This window comes from Centroberyx gerrardi, chromosome 14 (genome assembly GCF_048128805.1).
Source record: "Centroberyx gerrardi isolate f3 chromosome 14, fCenGer3.hap1.cur.20231027, whole genome shotgun sequence".
NCBI classification, from domain to species: domain Eukaryota; kingdom Metazoa; phylum Chordata; class Actinopteri; order Beryciformes; family Berycidae; genus Centroberyx; species Centroberyx gerrardi.
Genome location: NC_136010.1, coordinates 16,756,077 through 16,769,869, shown reverse-complemented (window position 1 = coordinate 16,769,869; position 13,793 = coordinate 16,756,077). Strand labels below are relative to the sequence as shown.

The window sequence follows — 13,793 nt, the reverse complement described above, 5'->3', positions numbered from 1 at the left end:
CAGTTTTGATTGGATCATTTCTCGGTTCATGGACAACACCCAGCTTGGTGATACTGCAAAGATTTACTGCAGTGCCAAATGTTTATTTTCAGCCAAGAGAAAGAACTATTAGACAATTAGACAACCTAAATACAGTTTGTCTCTTGGTCCTGTGGGCCAAACCAGGTCTCAGAGTTTCAGATTTGAATATATTATGTGCTACACCTCAACCACATCTGGCCCCACAAGTTCCGCCACTTCAACTCTGGGTGTGACAGACCGAGGAGTATCTACCTTTCAGCAACAGTTTACAGATGGATTACGAAAGCCAAATATCTATAGCTTATCTCAAATAAAATCACATAGGACAAAGATAGTTTTCTTTGGGGGCGACGCGGTGTAAGCCAGAGGGAGTTATTGTCATGAATTAGAGATGAGGCAACCATCATGAAGAATAAGTCTTTATGTTTTAAACAACCGCTGTCAACGGTGCATACAAATTGGCTCAAGTACAAGTGAGCTTGTGTAGCTTACTTGTACTTGAGCCAGCGTGGCGAGTTGTTGCCATCACAGCAATTGAATCTATACTGAGAAAACAGAAACTCCAAATCAACTTTCTTCTGTTTTGACAAGCTCTCTGACATTTCTGCCTGCACCACTCCCTCAACCACAACCTCTCCCTCTTCTGTAACTTAGGCCTACAATAATCGCATAGGTTGTTTTCGAACATGTTCTAGGTTAATCAAAATGGTGATGCTCTGAGCCGTGCTCATTGTCTTAATGTCATCAAAACCAAAACTACTGTTACGATACAAGCTATAGCGTTTAGCCTTTTTAGTCTCACATTTAGGGAGTCAACAGACAGCTTCCTGAGCAAAAATTTTATTAGGTTCTGAGTATAAAAAAGGAATAAGTAAGAATAAAAATAATTACCCTGGTTAAAAACAAGCCATGATGAAATGTCAAATTATAGTGTACATAACACTGTAACACAGTTGTGTATCTGTTTTTTTAGTACTTTTCATGCTTTTATCAATGTTTATTACCCTCTGCTATTAAATTGAAAGATTTCTTTTCACAGTAAGCTCTTTCACAGTACAGTAGGTTGCTATTTTGTATAATAGCACTGATTACTTTTGCAAGTGATAATCACAGCACTTGAAGGGAAGATTTTCTGAACTCTATCCTATTAAACACTTACTCCCCCTCCCACGCCAAAAGGTTTTCTCACCAGAATTTGGCACCAGCCTTACTGTTAGTGATGCTAGTCAAAGTCAGTGGAATACGAAACCATGACTCAAAAATTGCTTGGAAGCCATTACAAATACTTATACAACAGTTCGCTGGATCAGTAAGATAGCCTTCTGAAAATCCTGAACCCCCTTTCAGTAGCCTACTGTGTCCCAAATCAGTTTTCAGTTTGTTTTACTAATGGAATAAATGTTTCAGGTAATTTCATCAATGAAAGCAGAAAGTGCCATCAATTCATTTGTGTAATTATCAAAAAATACAAAACAATGACAGAAATATCAAAGAGTGAGTTACTATCTGTATTGTAACAAGACATATGTTATTTCCACACCACCATGTCACCAGATAAACAACAGCAGCCACAGAGGTTTACAGGAGGAACACCATTGTCCCATTAGTGTTGGACAGCGAAATACCGTTGGACAGCCAATTTCAACCAGTCAGATTTCTCCTGGTCTTCTCCATCTTCTCTTATCCAAAATTACAACGATTACAGAGTTCTTGGAAAGCCGACTGGTGGAATAAAAATTCTTATTTAATATGAAAAATCCCAACGGTGATGGTGAAACTTCCATTAAGTATGAAATGTTCTAAAAAAACAACAAAAAAAGCTTTACATCAAAAATAACGCTGTTCTAACAAAACCAGTAGAGCTACAAGCTACAAGAGAGAAGTGGCGACTATCGATCTTAAAATAGCAAGTAGCAACCAAGCGAACACACCCAGTCCCTGTCAAAACACTGTATGAAACCATCAGAGCATGACGCAGTTTGTGCAGTGCATTAAATCCATCATTAGTCTTCAAGCAAGCAAAAATATAGGCTTTAAATCATCCTCCTTTCGTGGAAAAATCCAAGCAAAATTGTATATCCTTTCTCCAGAAGATCGATCAGAGTTGACTGATATGAAAATCCCAGTTCAGCGAGGCTGTTTAAAGCTGTAGATTTTTATTAGCTGTATATAGCTGTATGTGCTTCTCCTGGATTGTCTGCTCACAGATGCCGGCCAAGCGCTTGAACTTTGGCCCCAGGTCATTCAGAAACTCCACGTCATCTCCCAAGTTGCTGAGTGACAGATTGTCCAGTGACTGGCACCTGCTGCCCCGTCCCTCGTAGGCGTACTCATGGGGTTGGTAGGCTGGGTAGGTCACATGGTTTCCATCAATCACATGCAGCCTCTGTGGAATTGAGGAGTCAAAAACAGAGACATTTAGGGGTCATTTAGTCAAAGACGGGTCATGTCACAACACATCTAAAGAATCTATTTAAAATGGGACAATTACAATATGTAGACATATTCAGTCTGGATGCATGGCAGTACAGTTATGGCCTTGAACCTCTTCTCTCATTGCTAAAAGCCAAGGCAAACATCCTCATGGTCATTTTGTCCGCGGTCATGACATTCACATTAAGTTTGCTGAAGTGTCATTTATCCCATGTGCTACACTACAACAATATCAGTTCTGTAGTAACATTCAAACCCGTCCATGCAGGCGAGTGCATAATCGATGGCCATCAGTGAAGATTAGGTTTAAGTTTAAGTTTATTTAACAGGGACCACCCATGCACACAGCACCAGCTGTACTGCAAGATAAAGCATCTTACCCTGTCGATGTGATCTGCAATGTGTTGGCCCGACAGCAGGGTGGAGGAGCGGGAGTACCGTGATGAGCCATTCTGTTCATAAAGAGGAGGATCGTCAATTATTACAGCTGATAGAAAATGCATAGGCTTGCCACAGTGTATATTATTAACATGTTTGCACACTGCAAAAATCTCCGTCTTAACAAGTCATTCAGTCTGTTATTGAGTCCTAAAATCGTAATTTCCTTAGACCTAAGTGAAGAAAACTGCCAGTGAGTTTAGATAATTTCACTTGTTTCCAATGCAAATCAACTTGTTTCAAGAATTTTGTAGAATCAATCGTCACTTTCTTGAGAGTAGTGCAGTGATCTGCCTTATTCTGACTTGTTCCAATATAGTGACACTCATTTCTAGAAAAGTCCCAAAACAAGTGAAACTGCATTGGAAACAAGTGGAGTTATCTCACCCCACTGGCAGAATTGTTCTCTTGTTTTAAGAAAAATAAGACTTGAAGGCTGAATATGAGACTAAATGACTTGTTAAGATGTTTCACAGTGCACTAATTGCACTGAGAGCAATTAATGAGGTTTATATTTTCTCTCTTATCACTAAAAGAAACTAAAGCAATGACCAGCATCACTTACCCGGTAGGTGTTCATCCTGTTTGTAGTCCACCCTGAGTACTGAAAGTGAGGAAATAAACACTTTTACCGGCTGTGCTACCGGGAAACATAGGATGTGTGCTGTGCCACAGGCAGTGGAAAATAAGTGTTGTACATGTCACGTTAAAAGAAAGGTTATGAGGCCCTCTTGTGGATGTAAGGGAGGCAGTCATCACTCACCATGCTCCGCCCTCCCTGGCTTCTCAGAGTTTCATTGCCTCCGCCCATTCTTTGCTGATACCCGCCCATGGAGGTCATTTCAGTGGTCATCTGTAGGAGATGTACAATAAGGTTAAAGAAGGGAGGGGCATAGCAGAGGATAGCAACAGGCACCGCCTATCCTCAACTAGTATTTATTCTCAGAATTGGTTAATAAGTGTTATAAGTTATCAGCTTTATCCAGTATAGCTTCAACACAGTGTAATATTATTTTAAACTGATTTTTTACTGGCTGTTAAACCTTTTAATCCAGGTCATTTTTACTTTTCCAAAGTACTTGCTAGCTTGCTTGCCGAAAAGTCATGTAATAAAGTATATTTCCTATGGAGCTAGAGTGTGCGACACACTTTTTCTTGTTTTCTCCTATTTGCTTCCAGTGATCAGCACCTCTCAACAATTTTTGATGTGCGTTACCTCCCTATCATATGTGAAATCGTTTCAACAAGTCCTGCTGCTGTAAAACATTCCTTTAAATCTCCTGTCATAAATCTTTTGTCTCGTAGAATCTCAAAGAAGACACAAAGACAGAAACTATTCATACAGGGTACCTGCTACTCACCAGGGTGCGCCCTGAGCTTTTGTAGATCTGAGTGTCCTGGGCCATTACAGAAGGCATCAGAGACATCTAGTCAAGCAGAGTAAATTAATAAAGCAAGCGTAATAGCAAGTGTAATACAAATGTGAAGTATTTTTGTCATCTGACAGGGTATTCAAAAAAATAATAAAAAGCTTCAAGCTTAGCTCAACTTCCTGAACAAAAAATATACTTTCATATAATTCCTCAGCACCTGAAAATACTCCAGTAGTGACATGACATATCAATTAACTCATTAAACTTATATATCCTCCAATATACACCAGTTATCGCACCTTGAAAGGCACATTACAATGCTCTGCAGTAAACTATATTTCTCGTAGCTACAAGACAAGATCGAGAAGTCCCACACCTATTCACCTCTTATCACTTCAGATAGATAGACAAAGAGGTTATTGATTACATGGATTGTAGCTGTCATGCAATTGTTTCCACAGGAATGGGAGCCCCACTTTCTGAAACACAGTCCAGTTTCTTTTAGTGACTCCTATGGTTTCTATATCTAGGCCTCTTCAGGCCTCACCCTAAGACACACACACCCTCATACTGAGCACACACTGACACACCTAAGGCCTTGCCGTGACACAAAAAAGTCGAACACAAGCTGGGGAATGAGATGCTAAAGGAGGAGAGAACACATTGTGTACCTGCGTGGCCTGCTTTAGTCCATCTGTCACAGTTACACTGTTGGTAGGGGTCAGGAGGAGAGTGGGCTCACCCTGGGAGAGGGGAGAGGGGAGAAAGACAGAGTGGAAAAGATGACAGGAGAGGTGGATGAGATATGGAATAGCAGAAAGGAGTGAGTAAAAAAGTAGATTAGTTGCCACAATAAAATTGGTGAAACGGGATGATTGAAGGAGAGCAAGATAATATATGAGGTTAAAAAAAAAAGAGAGAGATATGGAAAAGGGAAAACAGCAAATGTTGATGAAGCAATTCGAAGAGTAATTTTGCACTTCTTCCTTACTAGGCACTTCTACTGTCGCTCTCTCTCTCTCTCTGTCTCTCTCCCTCTAACACACACACACACACACACACACATACACAATCACTAACACACCTTGCATGCGGAGCCCCCTCCTTCCTCGTTGTACTTGATGAGGGTCTGGTTGCCCTCGTCCTGCACAATAGGGATGTGCTTGAACTTCTCTCCACAGTTGCACATAAAGACAAGCAGCAATACTGCAGACACATATCAAAATAACCCAGAGTAAGAGTGTGTACATAATCTTGGCATAAACTGACAATCTTGAAAAGCTGGGTTTCCTGAAAACAGTTTATTTGTATTTTGTTGACATAGTGCTAAACATTTTGTACTAGGAAATAACTTAATGGTTTTGGTAATGTGAAATGGCATCTTTCCTCCAATATTTCTGGTTGCAACACTCACACAAAAACAAGAGCAGTCCTGCGAGGAGCAGTCCAATGCCAGGTGCCCCAAAGCTGGATGTGAGCGGCAGTTTCCCACGGCATACATCTCCTCCTCCACAGTCACACACCACCACCACCACAGTGTCCTCCCCCATCACGCCCTGTTGGTCCTGAATCACCAGCGGCACTGAGTAGTTACCATAAGGAAGGCTCCGCAGGCTCACAAGCCCACCCTCATCACCTAGAGAGGGATGCAGTGAGAGGTGGGTGGTGACAGACTCAAATGAAGCCTCCTCACTAATTGAAACAACCTAGAAACTTGAGCCAGTGACTTCCCGTAGAGACAATAAGTTATGAGCAAGTAATAAAGGTGTACTAACCAATGGCAGGGTCTAGTTTCCACTGCTTCTTCAGTGTTTTGTCTGTACCCCCCAGGGAGAAGGTGAAGGGCCCGCTGTAAGGAGGGGCATCTGAGTCCTCGGCTGAAACCGTGACCTTGTTGACTTCGTTGGCACACATAATAATGTCATGGTGGACCAGCTTAGGAAGGTTGTCGTTGACATCCCCCAGGTGGACCAGAATGGTGTTTGTGCCCGTGGCTGGAGGCTCCCCTTGAAAACACAGCAAAGCGTTACAGTTTACTCATATTCAATTTACCAATGGACCCTACTATTTAGCTTTTTTCACTTCAATACACAGTTCTTTCATACCATCGTCTATGGCGGTGACTAGGACTCTGTAAATGTTCTTGTCATTAACAAAGGGTGACTCTCGGTCCATCTTCTTAGCTGATGTGATTTGTCCCGTTTTCTTATCAATGGTTACCCAACCGGCTGGATCTTCTACCAGCTCATACCTGATCGCAAGAGAAGAAAAACAGTAAAGTAAAAGTAAAAAGTAAAAAAAAAAAAAAAGGCACAGTGTTGGAACTCCGACACTGCCTATTAAATAACTATGCTATTATGTCATAACACAGTGTTTACTGTGCATTTAATTTTCCTGTTGTGTACAACAATCACAATGAACGTTATTGCCACAGCAGCCATTTTTAACTTAGGTCACACGTGTGGGTAACTCCACCTAGAAGGGAGCAAGTAACCCTAACCCTAACCCACATCACACAAACATCGCGAATCAGCCAAACATTTATCATTTCACAAATTCTCTACTGAAAAACTTAAGAAACAAATGGATTAAGGTAATATATTTGGTTCACTAGCTAGCTACCAGAATCTGGCTTGGCTAGCTAGCTAGTAGCCAACCAGCTGGTAAACTAGCTACCTGAAAACGTTTAAGTATTTTTAAATATACAGTATGCCAATCGTTTGGGTAGAGTTTCCCATCCCCAGTGTGATGTTAAGTTCAAAATGGCTGCCGCGGGGTTAAGGCCAGGCATGGTATGCAGTCACCAACCTGATGCCGGCGACATCAGAGTCGACGTCAGTAACCTTTGGCACGTACAGCACCTTCCCTGGCTCCTCCTCTTCCTTCTGATACACGTCAGCCACTTTCTTGTCAAACTCAGGTGGGTCGTTGACATCAATCACTTTGATGGAGATGTTGACTGAATCAGGAGCTGGAGGTGGAGCTGCTGCCACTGACTTAGCTTTACACACATATAAGGGTTCCTCGTTCTCTACTCCGATCTGCAGGCTGGTGAAGGTTGTCCTCTCAAAATCCTTCCCCTGGGTGGGAAGCATACAAAAGTTAAAGTTTATAGCAGTGCAGCTACTGTTCATGATAAATGGTTAAAACTTTGATTGGCTGATAGCTGTACTTACTCAGCTTGGCCCACTGTAATGAATCAAATGGCTTTTAAAGTGAGGGAAGCAGAATTACCTTGATAACGGTCAGAATCCCTTCATTCGTCTTGGGGTCAGTCTCAATTTTGTAGTTTCCATCCTCATTCCCTTTTATGAAATAATATTTAGCACGCCAGCCAGGGGTGTTAGGCTTGTCTTTGTCCTCCACTGCGACTCTCAAAACTTCCTTGTTGATTTCCATTTCCTTCACCTCACCATGGTGCTGGATAGGCAGAACATTTTTATCTTTAACACCACACATCAAAGTTTAGAAAATAATTTTTTGCTTTCTCAAAATCAAACGTTTTTACTGATCAAGAATTTCTTTTTGAGTGCATGGTTAAATAGGCTATAGGTTGGGGGGGGGGGGGGGGGGGGGGTGTGTGGAATCCAACACTTACCTCCCTGTCCTTGAATGTAGGTAGATGAGTGTTTGCGTCAAGAATATGGAGATTGACTGTGGCAGTAGAGGAGAGGGGTGGTATTCCATGATCTTTTGCTTGAACAATAATTTTGTACGTCTTTACTTTCTGAAAAATATGTAAAAGATTATATTTGAGGTATGATATAGACAAATCAGTGTGTGTGTATGCATGCGTGTGCACCTGCTCCACTTGATATACATAATGTTATTGAGACTCACGTCATAGTCAAAGCATCCCGCAAAGGTGAGTTGTCCCGTTCTGCTGTTAGCAATCTGCATCACATCAAACTTGGGCTCTTTGGGCTCCTGTGAAAGCACACTGATGGTGATGTTGGAGTTTATCGTATCCACCTGATCCAGGTCCCAGGTTTGCAGCTGCACTGGCAAGTATCCTTAGGCAAGTTGAGGAATGGCAAGGTGGGAGAGGAAGCAAATGGAATGATTAATTCTTTTCTCACTTCTCAGTTTAACCCTCTAGACCCCAGTAGAACTGCTGAACATGCCCACATACAGGGTTTAGCTTGGAAGTGTTGTTTTTCATATATACTATTATGATGTGTGCGTGTGTTGTGTGTGCACATATATGGCAGATGTTGTATTTCATTTTGTTTCATCAAGCATTTCAAATTTGCTGTTTTAAGAAAGACTGGGGTATATTGTTGAATCAGAAAGTTTTGTGTTGTCATTTCTGTGATGTGGACTGCAGGCAGAATATTTGCATACACGGTGAGTCATTTACGCCAACTGTAGCCTATGCTCACCTTCTGGACTGCTCTCGCTCACACTTTCTTTCATAACATGCTTGCCAAAGTAAGGTATGTTGTCATTGATGTCCTTTACTTCCACATCAAAAGCTAGTGTCCTGTCTAATTCTTTGCCGGTTATACTGTCCAAGATGTCGAACTTGATCTGTGGGTAAAGATGTTCATGTAAAATTATTTTTAATCATTACAAATCATTTATCTATGAGTAGGACTAATAACCCTATATTAACTTACATGGAAGAGGTCATAGTCCTCCCTGTTGATAGGCTTGAGAACATAGACAATCCCTGTGTCCTCATTGATTTCGAACACACCCGTTGGCTCCTCAGTGACACCCATTCCAGTTATACGGAACTTGTGCTTCTTACTCATTTGATCTTTCATGTCATTGAACATCTAGTGAGTGGACACACACAATAGCGCTGTTAGTGTCTGTACACTGGACCTGGCCAGCCAGGTCGGTCAAGACTGTATAGGTCAGAATGAAGGATACTGAGCTGTTGCATTGATTGGCATTTCATCTGCAGTGTGGCAACAAGCCATCTGTGAAATCAAGGATGCCTTTACCTGCGTCGTTTGTTTGGGGAATGGTCCAGGATCTTCCTCCACTACTTCAATGGTGGACAATACCCACCTTCTTTTGGAACGCAACAAAAGTTCCTGTTGATGGAAAATGGTGATTAAAGATGGGCTGTGCTATAGTTTCTATTAGATGCAATACAGTCTCTCTATGGAATCAGTTTGAAATCCCAAAGACGTAACAGTTACCCGCTTTTCACGCTTGCCATCAAGGGTCTTTGCCAGGGCCGTTGTCATGACGACCTACAACAACATGGAAAGCTGACATTCATATTCATTCGTGTTATCACAGAAAACATTTAAAGAGCTTATTAATTTAATCAGATTTACAGTACATGTCTTCAGAAATGAGATTTGTACCATGCTAACAAAGTGAGCCTGGCTCATTATCACCAACATAACTCACAGTTGCTCTTATCACAGTTTTTTTTTTTTTTCACACTTGATCTCTCCTTTAGTGTTTTGTTTATTTCTTTTTTTATTCTGGTGTTTTGTTCCTATGATTGGTGTCTGTCTGTCTTACTGTCTGTCTCTCTGACTTTTCCTCCATGTCCATCACTGTATTTTTATCACACATACTCCTGAGATGATGAAGGTAGATGTGTCATGTTTTTATTTGCTGTTATTCGTGTTTGGTGTTCTAGAATTGTTTTAACCCATCCCTTTAATTGTGCTTTCAATCCTTGGTATGTGAGTTTGCTTTGAGGAGGGGTGTGGTACAGTAAACAACAACACTGGGAAAACAACACCCATTTAGATTTTTGTAAGATATTCATGAAAGCAGTCTGACAGGAAAACAGTGGCCAAGGAATTGGGACCTATCACGACATGGTGAGCGAACCTGCTTCTCCAGTGGACACAAACTCATCCACAGAACCACAGTCATAGCAATGTGTGTGTTCACACACACATTTAGCAAATCCTTTGTATTGACAGTGGTCAGAAACAAAGACGTTATTGTAAATGTTCTAGACCACAGCCATGTATGCATATATCTCACTGAGATAGATATAGATCAAATATGGTTTTGTGATTGGTGATGTTTGCCTGGTACAACCATTGAACTGGCTTCAAGGTGTAAAACCTGCCAACCTAGACACCCAGGCTAGTTCAATCAAGCACTAGGAGTAATTATTGCAATTTTTTCAACTATAATTCCACTCATGCAATGTTTTAGAAATATGAGAATGATTTGCCAAGGCCTATAATCATGCTTGGAAGGAATTCTGGATTGAATAATTACATCAATGTTTTGGAAAACTGGTTCTTTCATCAACTAATTGGCACACAATAAGACCATTTAGTAGCAGTTTTACCTTTGTATGTTCACTAATTAGCACACTACAGTGCTTTTTAGATAATGTTACACTAGCTTGTAATGTCCACTACAGTATAAGGCGTTAGCATGCAAAATAGCAAATTTAAATAAACGTATTGCACAGAGGTAAGTTCTACATAGCCTGATTCTCACTTGAACAAGTAATTTAAAGGGAACTGCCTTGCAGTCTAATTGCAATAGTTCGGATTTTAGTGGGTCTTAATAGAAGTGCATGATTCAAAATGCTACACCCACACCCTTGACACGATGATTGGCTTTCAGATTTTTAACTTCCTAATTATGTGCCTAATGACTGTTGCCTCCGGTCATTTCGTTTAAGTTTATTTTTCTACTTAATATAATGCATAGGACTGGTTTGGCTTGATGACTTCATGAATCCACATTTGCCCGCAAACTGTTCAGCAGATAGAATTCATTTTGAATTTTATAGCAAATACATACATTTCAGTTGTTTCCCTGCAATGGTTTATGTTTGTAGACATTCTGTACTGTTTACAAGCTTACTTAGTAAGCTTACTTCTTAGTAAGAAGCAATTCACTCTCACAAAACCGAATTTTTTATGACAAGGAAATATTTAAATGCACCCGTAACTGCGCAGGACCAAATGTACACATTGTTTTTTCCAATTTTTTGAAGCTGTTCTAACTTGTGTCCTTTCATACCGAATAATTCCTTACTCAAAGGCTGTAGATAATTCAGAATTTCATGCCTACCGTCAGCAAAAGTACAGAAATGGTCCTCATCTTGGTCCGTTCTGCTTGATATCCTCTGCAGGAGTGCTGGAGTGAAGTCAAACACAGTGTGCACCTAAGTTTTACAGAGGCCAGCCCATAATGCCTCCAGGCAACAGGTTGGCTCACTTGATACAGGCTTGTTTGTTCATGCATGTACTCTGTATATGTATGTGTGTGTGGCGTGTGTATACCCCAGGATCATCCCAGGTGTGTTTTATGTACTACTACTTACTAGTGCATGTGGTTCTATGTAATGTGTGGGAGTGTTTGTGATGTGTGGTGTGAAGTGTTGATGTGACACTTTACTTCCCTCAGGAGTTGCTGAGAAACAGGGCTTGGCTCAGGTGTACACACTACCCTTCCAACTCTATGGCTCAGTTTACCATGCCTTATTAATGCCTACCCTACACCCTACATTGCAGGCATTGAAATCAATTAAATCACACTCATCAAACCAATCGTGAGGCATCTACCTTCTCTCTCTCTCTCCCCTTCTTCTTTGTCTTCCTGTGTGTGTGTCTATGTGTGTGTGTGTGTGTGTGTGTGTGTGTGTGTGTGTGTGTGTGCGCGCTTCCCTCTTATGCTGTCTGTATCACATGTCCTCAAAGGCCCAAAGAGTCAAAGGATCAAATTACACAAAACAAAGCACAACAAAGACATTCCTATTCCTGTAAGTAGCCAACGAAATGGTTTAGTTCAGAGGGAACTAAAATAAATATACCCAAGATCATGGACGCCCATTTGATTAGATTGTGTCCCATCTTAGAAAAACAAATATATTAGATATGATTTAGTACAGAAGGTAATATATATTTGTTTTTCTCAGATGGGGTTCCTTGGGACACAATAGAATCAAACGGAGGTCCATGGTCTCATGTATATTTATTTTGGTTCCCTCTGGCCTAAACCATTTCACTGGCTTTTTATAATCATTTATCTAATATTTGCCTGTTGCTCCATGCCAGCATCACCGGCTTGGACAGAAACTGTGCCAACCACAGCTTAGTGTTATGCTCGGATGGCAGCCACGCTCACGTAGAAAGTCACAGACAATGCAGAGACAGAGTGGCTCCAAAATGCCTGTTAATGTTGGACACAGGCACACTATGACAGCAGACTAGACAGACAATTTCGTTGTTCTGCTTTGTTTTGTGTAATTTGATCTTTGGACCTTTGGTTGATGCGGGATAAAGACAGCATAAGAGGGAAGCACACACACACACACACACACACACACAGGAAGAAAGAGAAGGGGAGAGAGAGCGAGTGGAAAGGGAGATAATGCCGACATAAATATATAATATAATGTCATTCTTATATATTCTGACATAAATTCTGCCATTGTGCTAATGTCAGCAGTAGTGAACTAGAGTGAAATATTATTCCTCATTTTTTCTGGGGACCCCCTGGAACCCCTCAAGGTCTTCAGATCCCACTTTGACAACTGCTGTTTTAGGCCATGTTACGAGCCGACAGTAAAAGGTTTATAATGTCTTTCTAGTCTTCCTTCTTTTCCAGCTTCCTTGTTTCTAAGATTCCTTCACTTTTGACAGTGCGATAACTTTCATCCCTGACTGAAAATCAATAGTGAACCGGCAGGCATGTGTATCATAACAAAAACTGCCAGGCTCACAGGCCAGGCCGTACCCTCTCCGTGCCATCTGAGACAGAGTCCTGAATTTTTATGAGCCATTTAATTGCATCTAATTTTTGAATCACACCTGCCTGATGTGCCAAGAGGCTTCTTTAGAGCGACGGTGCGCTTTCATGTTTGGGCGTGAAAAGACACTTGTGTGCGATGTATTAAAATGTTTGGTTTGAACTGTGACCAAAAATTTGATTCATTCAGCCATTTCACATCAAAGACCAGGCAGAGCAGTTCACCCAAACTGATCATGTTCCTGCTTGATAAGTGGGCAAAACAACTGTATTTTCCTATATCTTTATATTAATATATTCACTTGATACTTTGTCAGCTGTGGAAACTGCCATGAGTGCTTTTGTCCTTCACTAATTACAACAGGTTATCCACACCCATGTTTAAAGTCTTTAACATACTTGCATCCACTGGTAAAGCACGCTCCCATTCTCGTGTGTACAAGAGATATGTAAAAACGCCCTGATCAGGTTTACAGTATTACATCTCCAATATTAAAGTATGGTATGTTAAAAATCCCATGCTGGAGCCGAGCTTTTACGTAAGATACTGTAGATACCGCTCTTAATGTTCACTTTCTCTATTAGTCATTCATTATAATGAGAGACAGAGTTTCCTCACAATTGTTTGTCTTCTCTTCACGCTCATCTCCCCACTGCTGATTATGATATTCAGTTTTTCTGCATCCTAAACCTGCTCTTCTAGTCAGCATCTTGAAAGTGTGGGAATATTTTAATAAATGCAAGCTCAGTGTCATGTTAACTTGACATGTGTCATAAAGTGATAATAAAAATAAAATAAGCTCTTGGCAAGATGACAAGGTCAACGCTCCT

At 40.9% G+C, this 13,793-nt stretch overlaps 1 protein-coding gene across 1 annotated transcript; it reads right to left on the bottom strand.

The window, feature by feature from the left end:
• Window positions 1–1,508: 1,508 nt before the first annotated feature.
• Window positions 1,509–11,354, bottom strand: cdh26.1 (cadherin 26, tandem duplicate 1). The gene is made up of 19 exons (XM_071924567.2): window positions 11,283–11,354; window positions 9,419–9,472; window positions 9,218–9,310; window positions 8,885–9,046; window positions 8,648–8,795; window positions 8,106–8,278; window positions 7,864–7,992; window positions 7,500–7,685; window positions 7,074–7,345; window positions 6,371–6,516; window positions 6,041–6,271; window positions 5,680–5,901; window positions 5,350–5,471; window positions 4,937–5,008; window positions 4,254–4,319; window positions 3,656–3,745; window positions 3,458–3,496; window positions 2,835–2,906; window positions 1,509–2,407 (listed from the first exon to the last, which is right to left on the bottom strand). Exons 1-19 carry the CDS (start codon window positions 11,310–11,312, stop codon window positions 2,162–2,164), a joined length of 2,553 nt encoding a protein of 850 aa, XP_071780668.1. The 5' UTR covers window positions 11,313–11,354; the 3' UTR covers window positions 1,509–2,161.
• Between the last annotated feature and the right edge of the window lie 2,439 nt (window positions 11,355–13,793).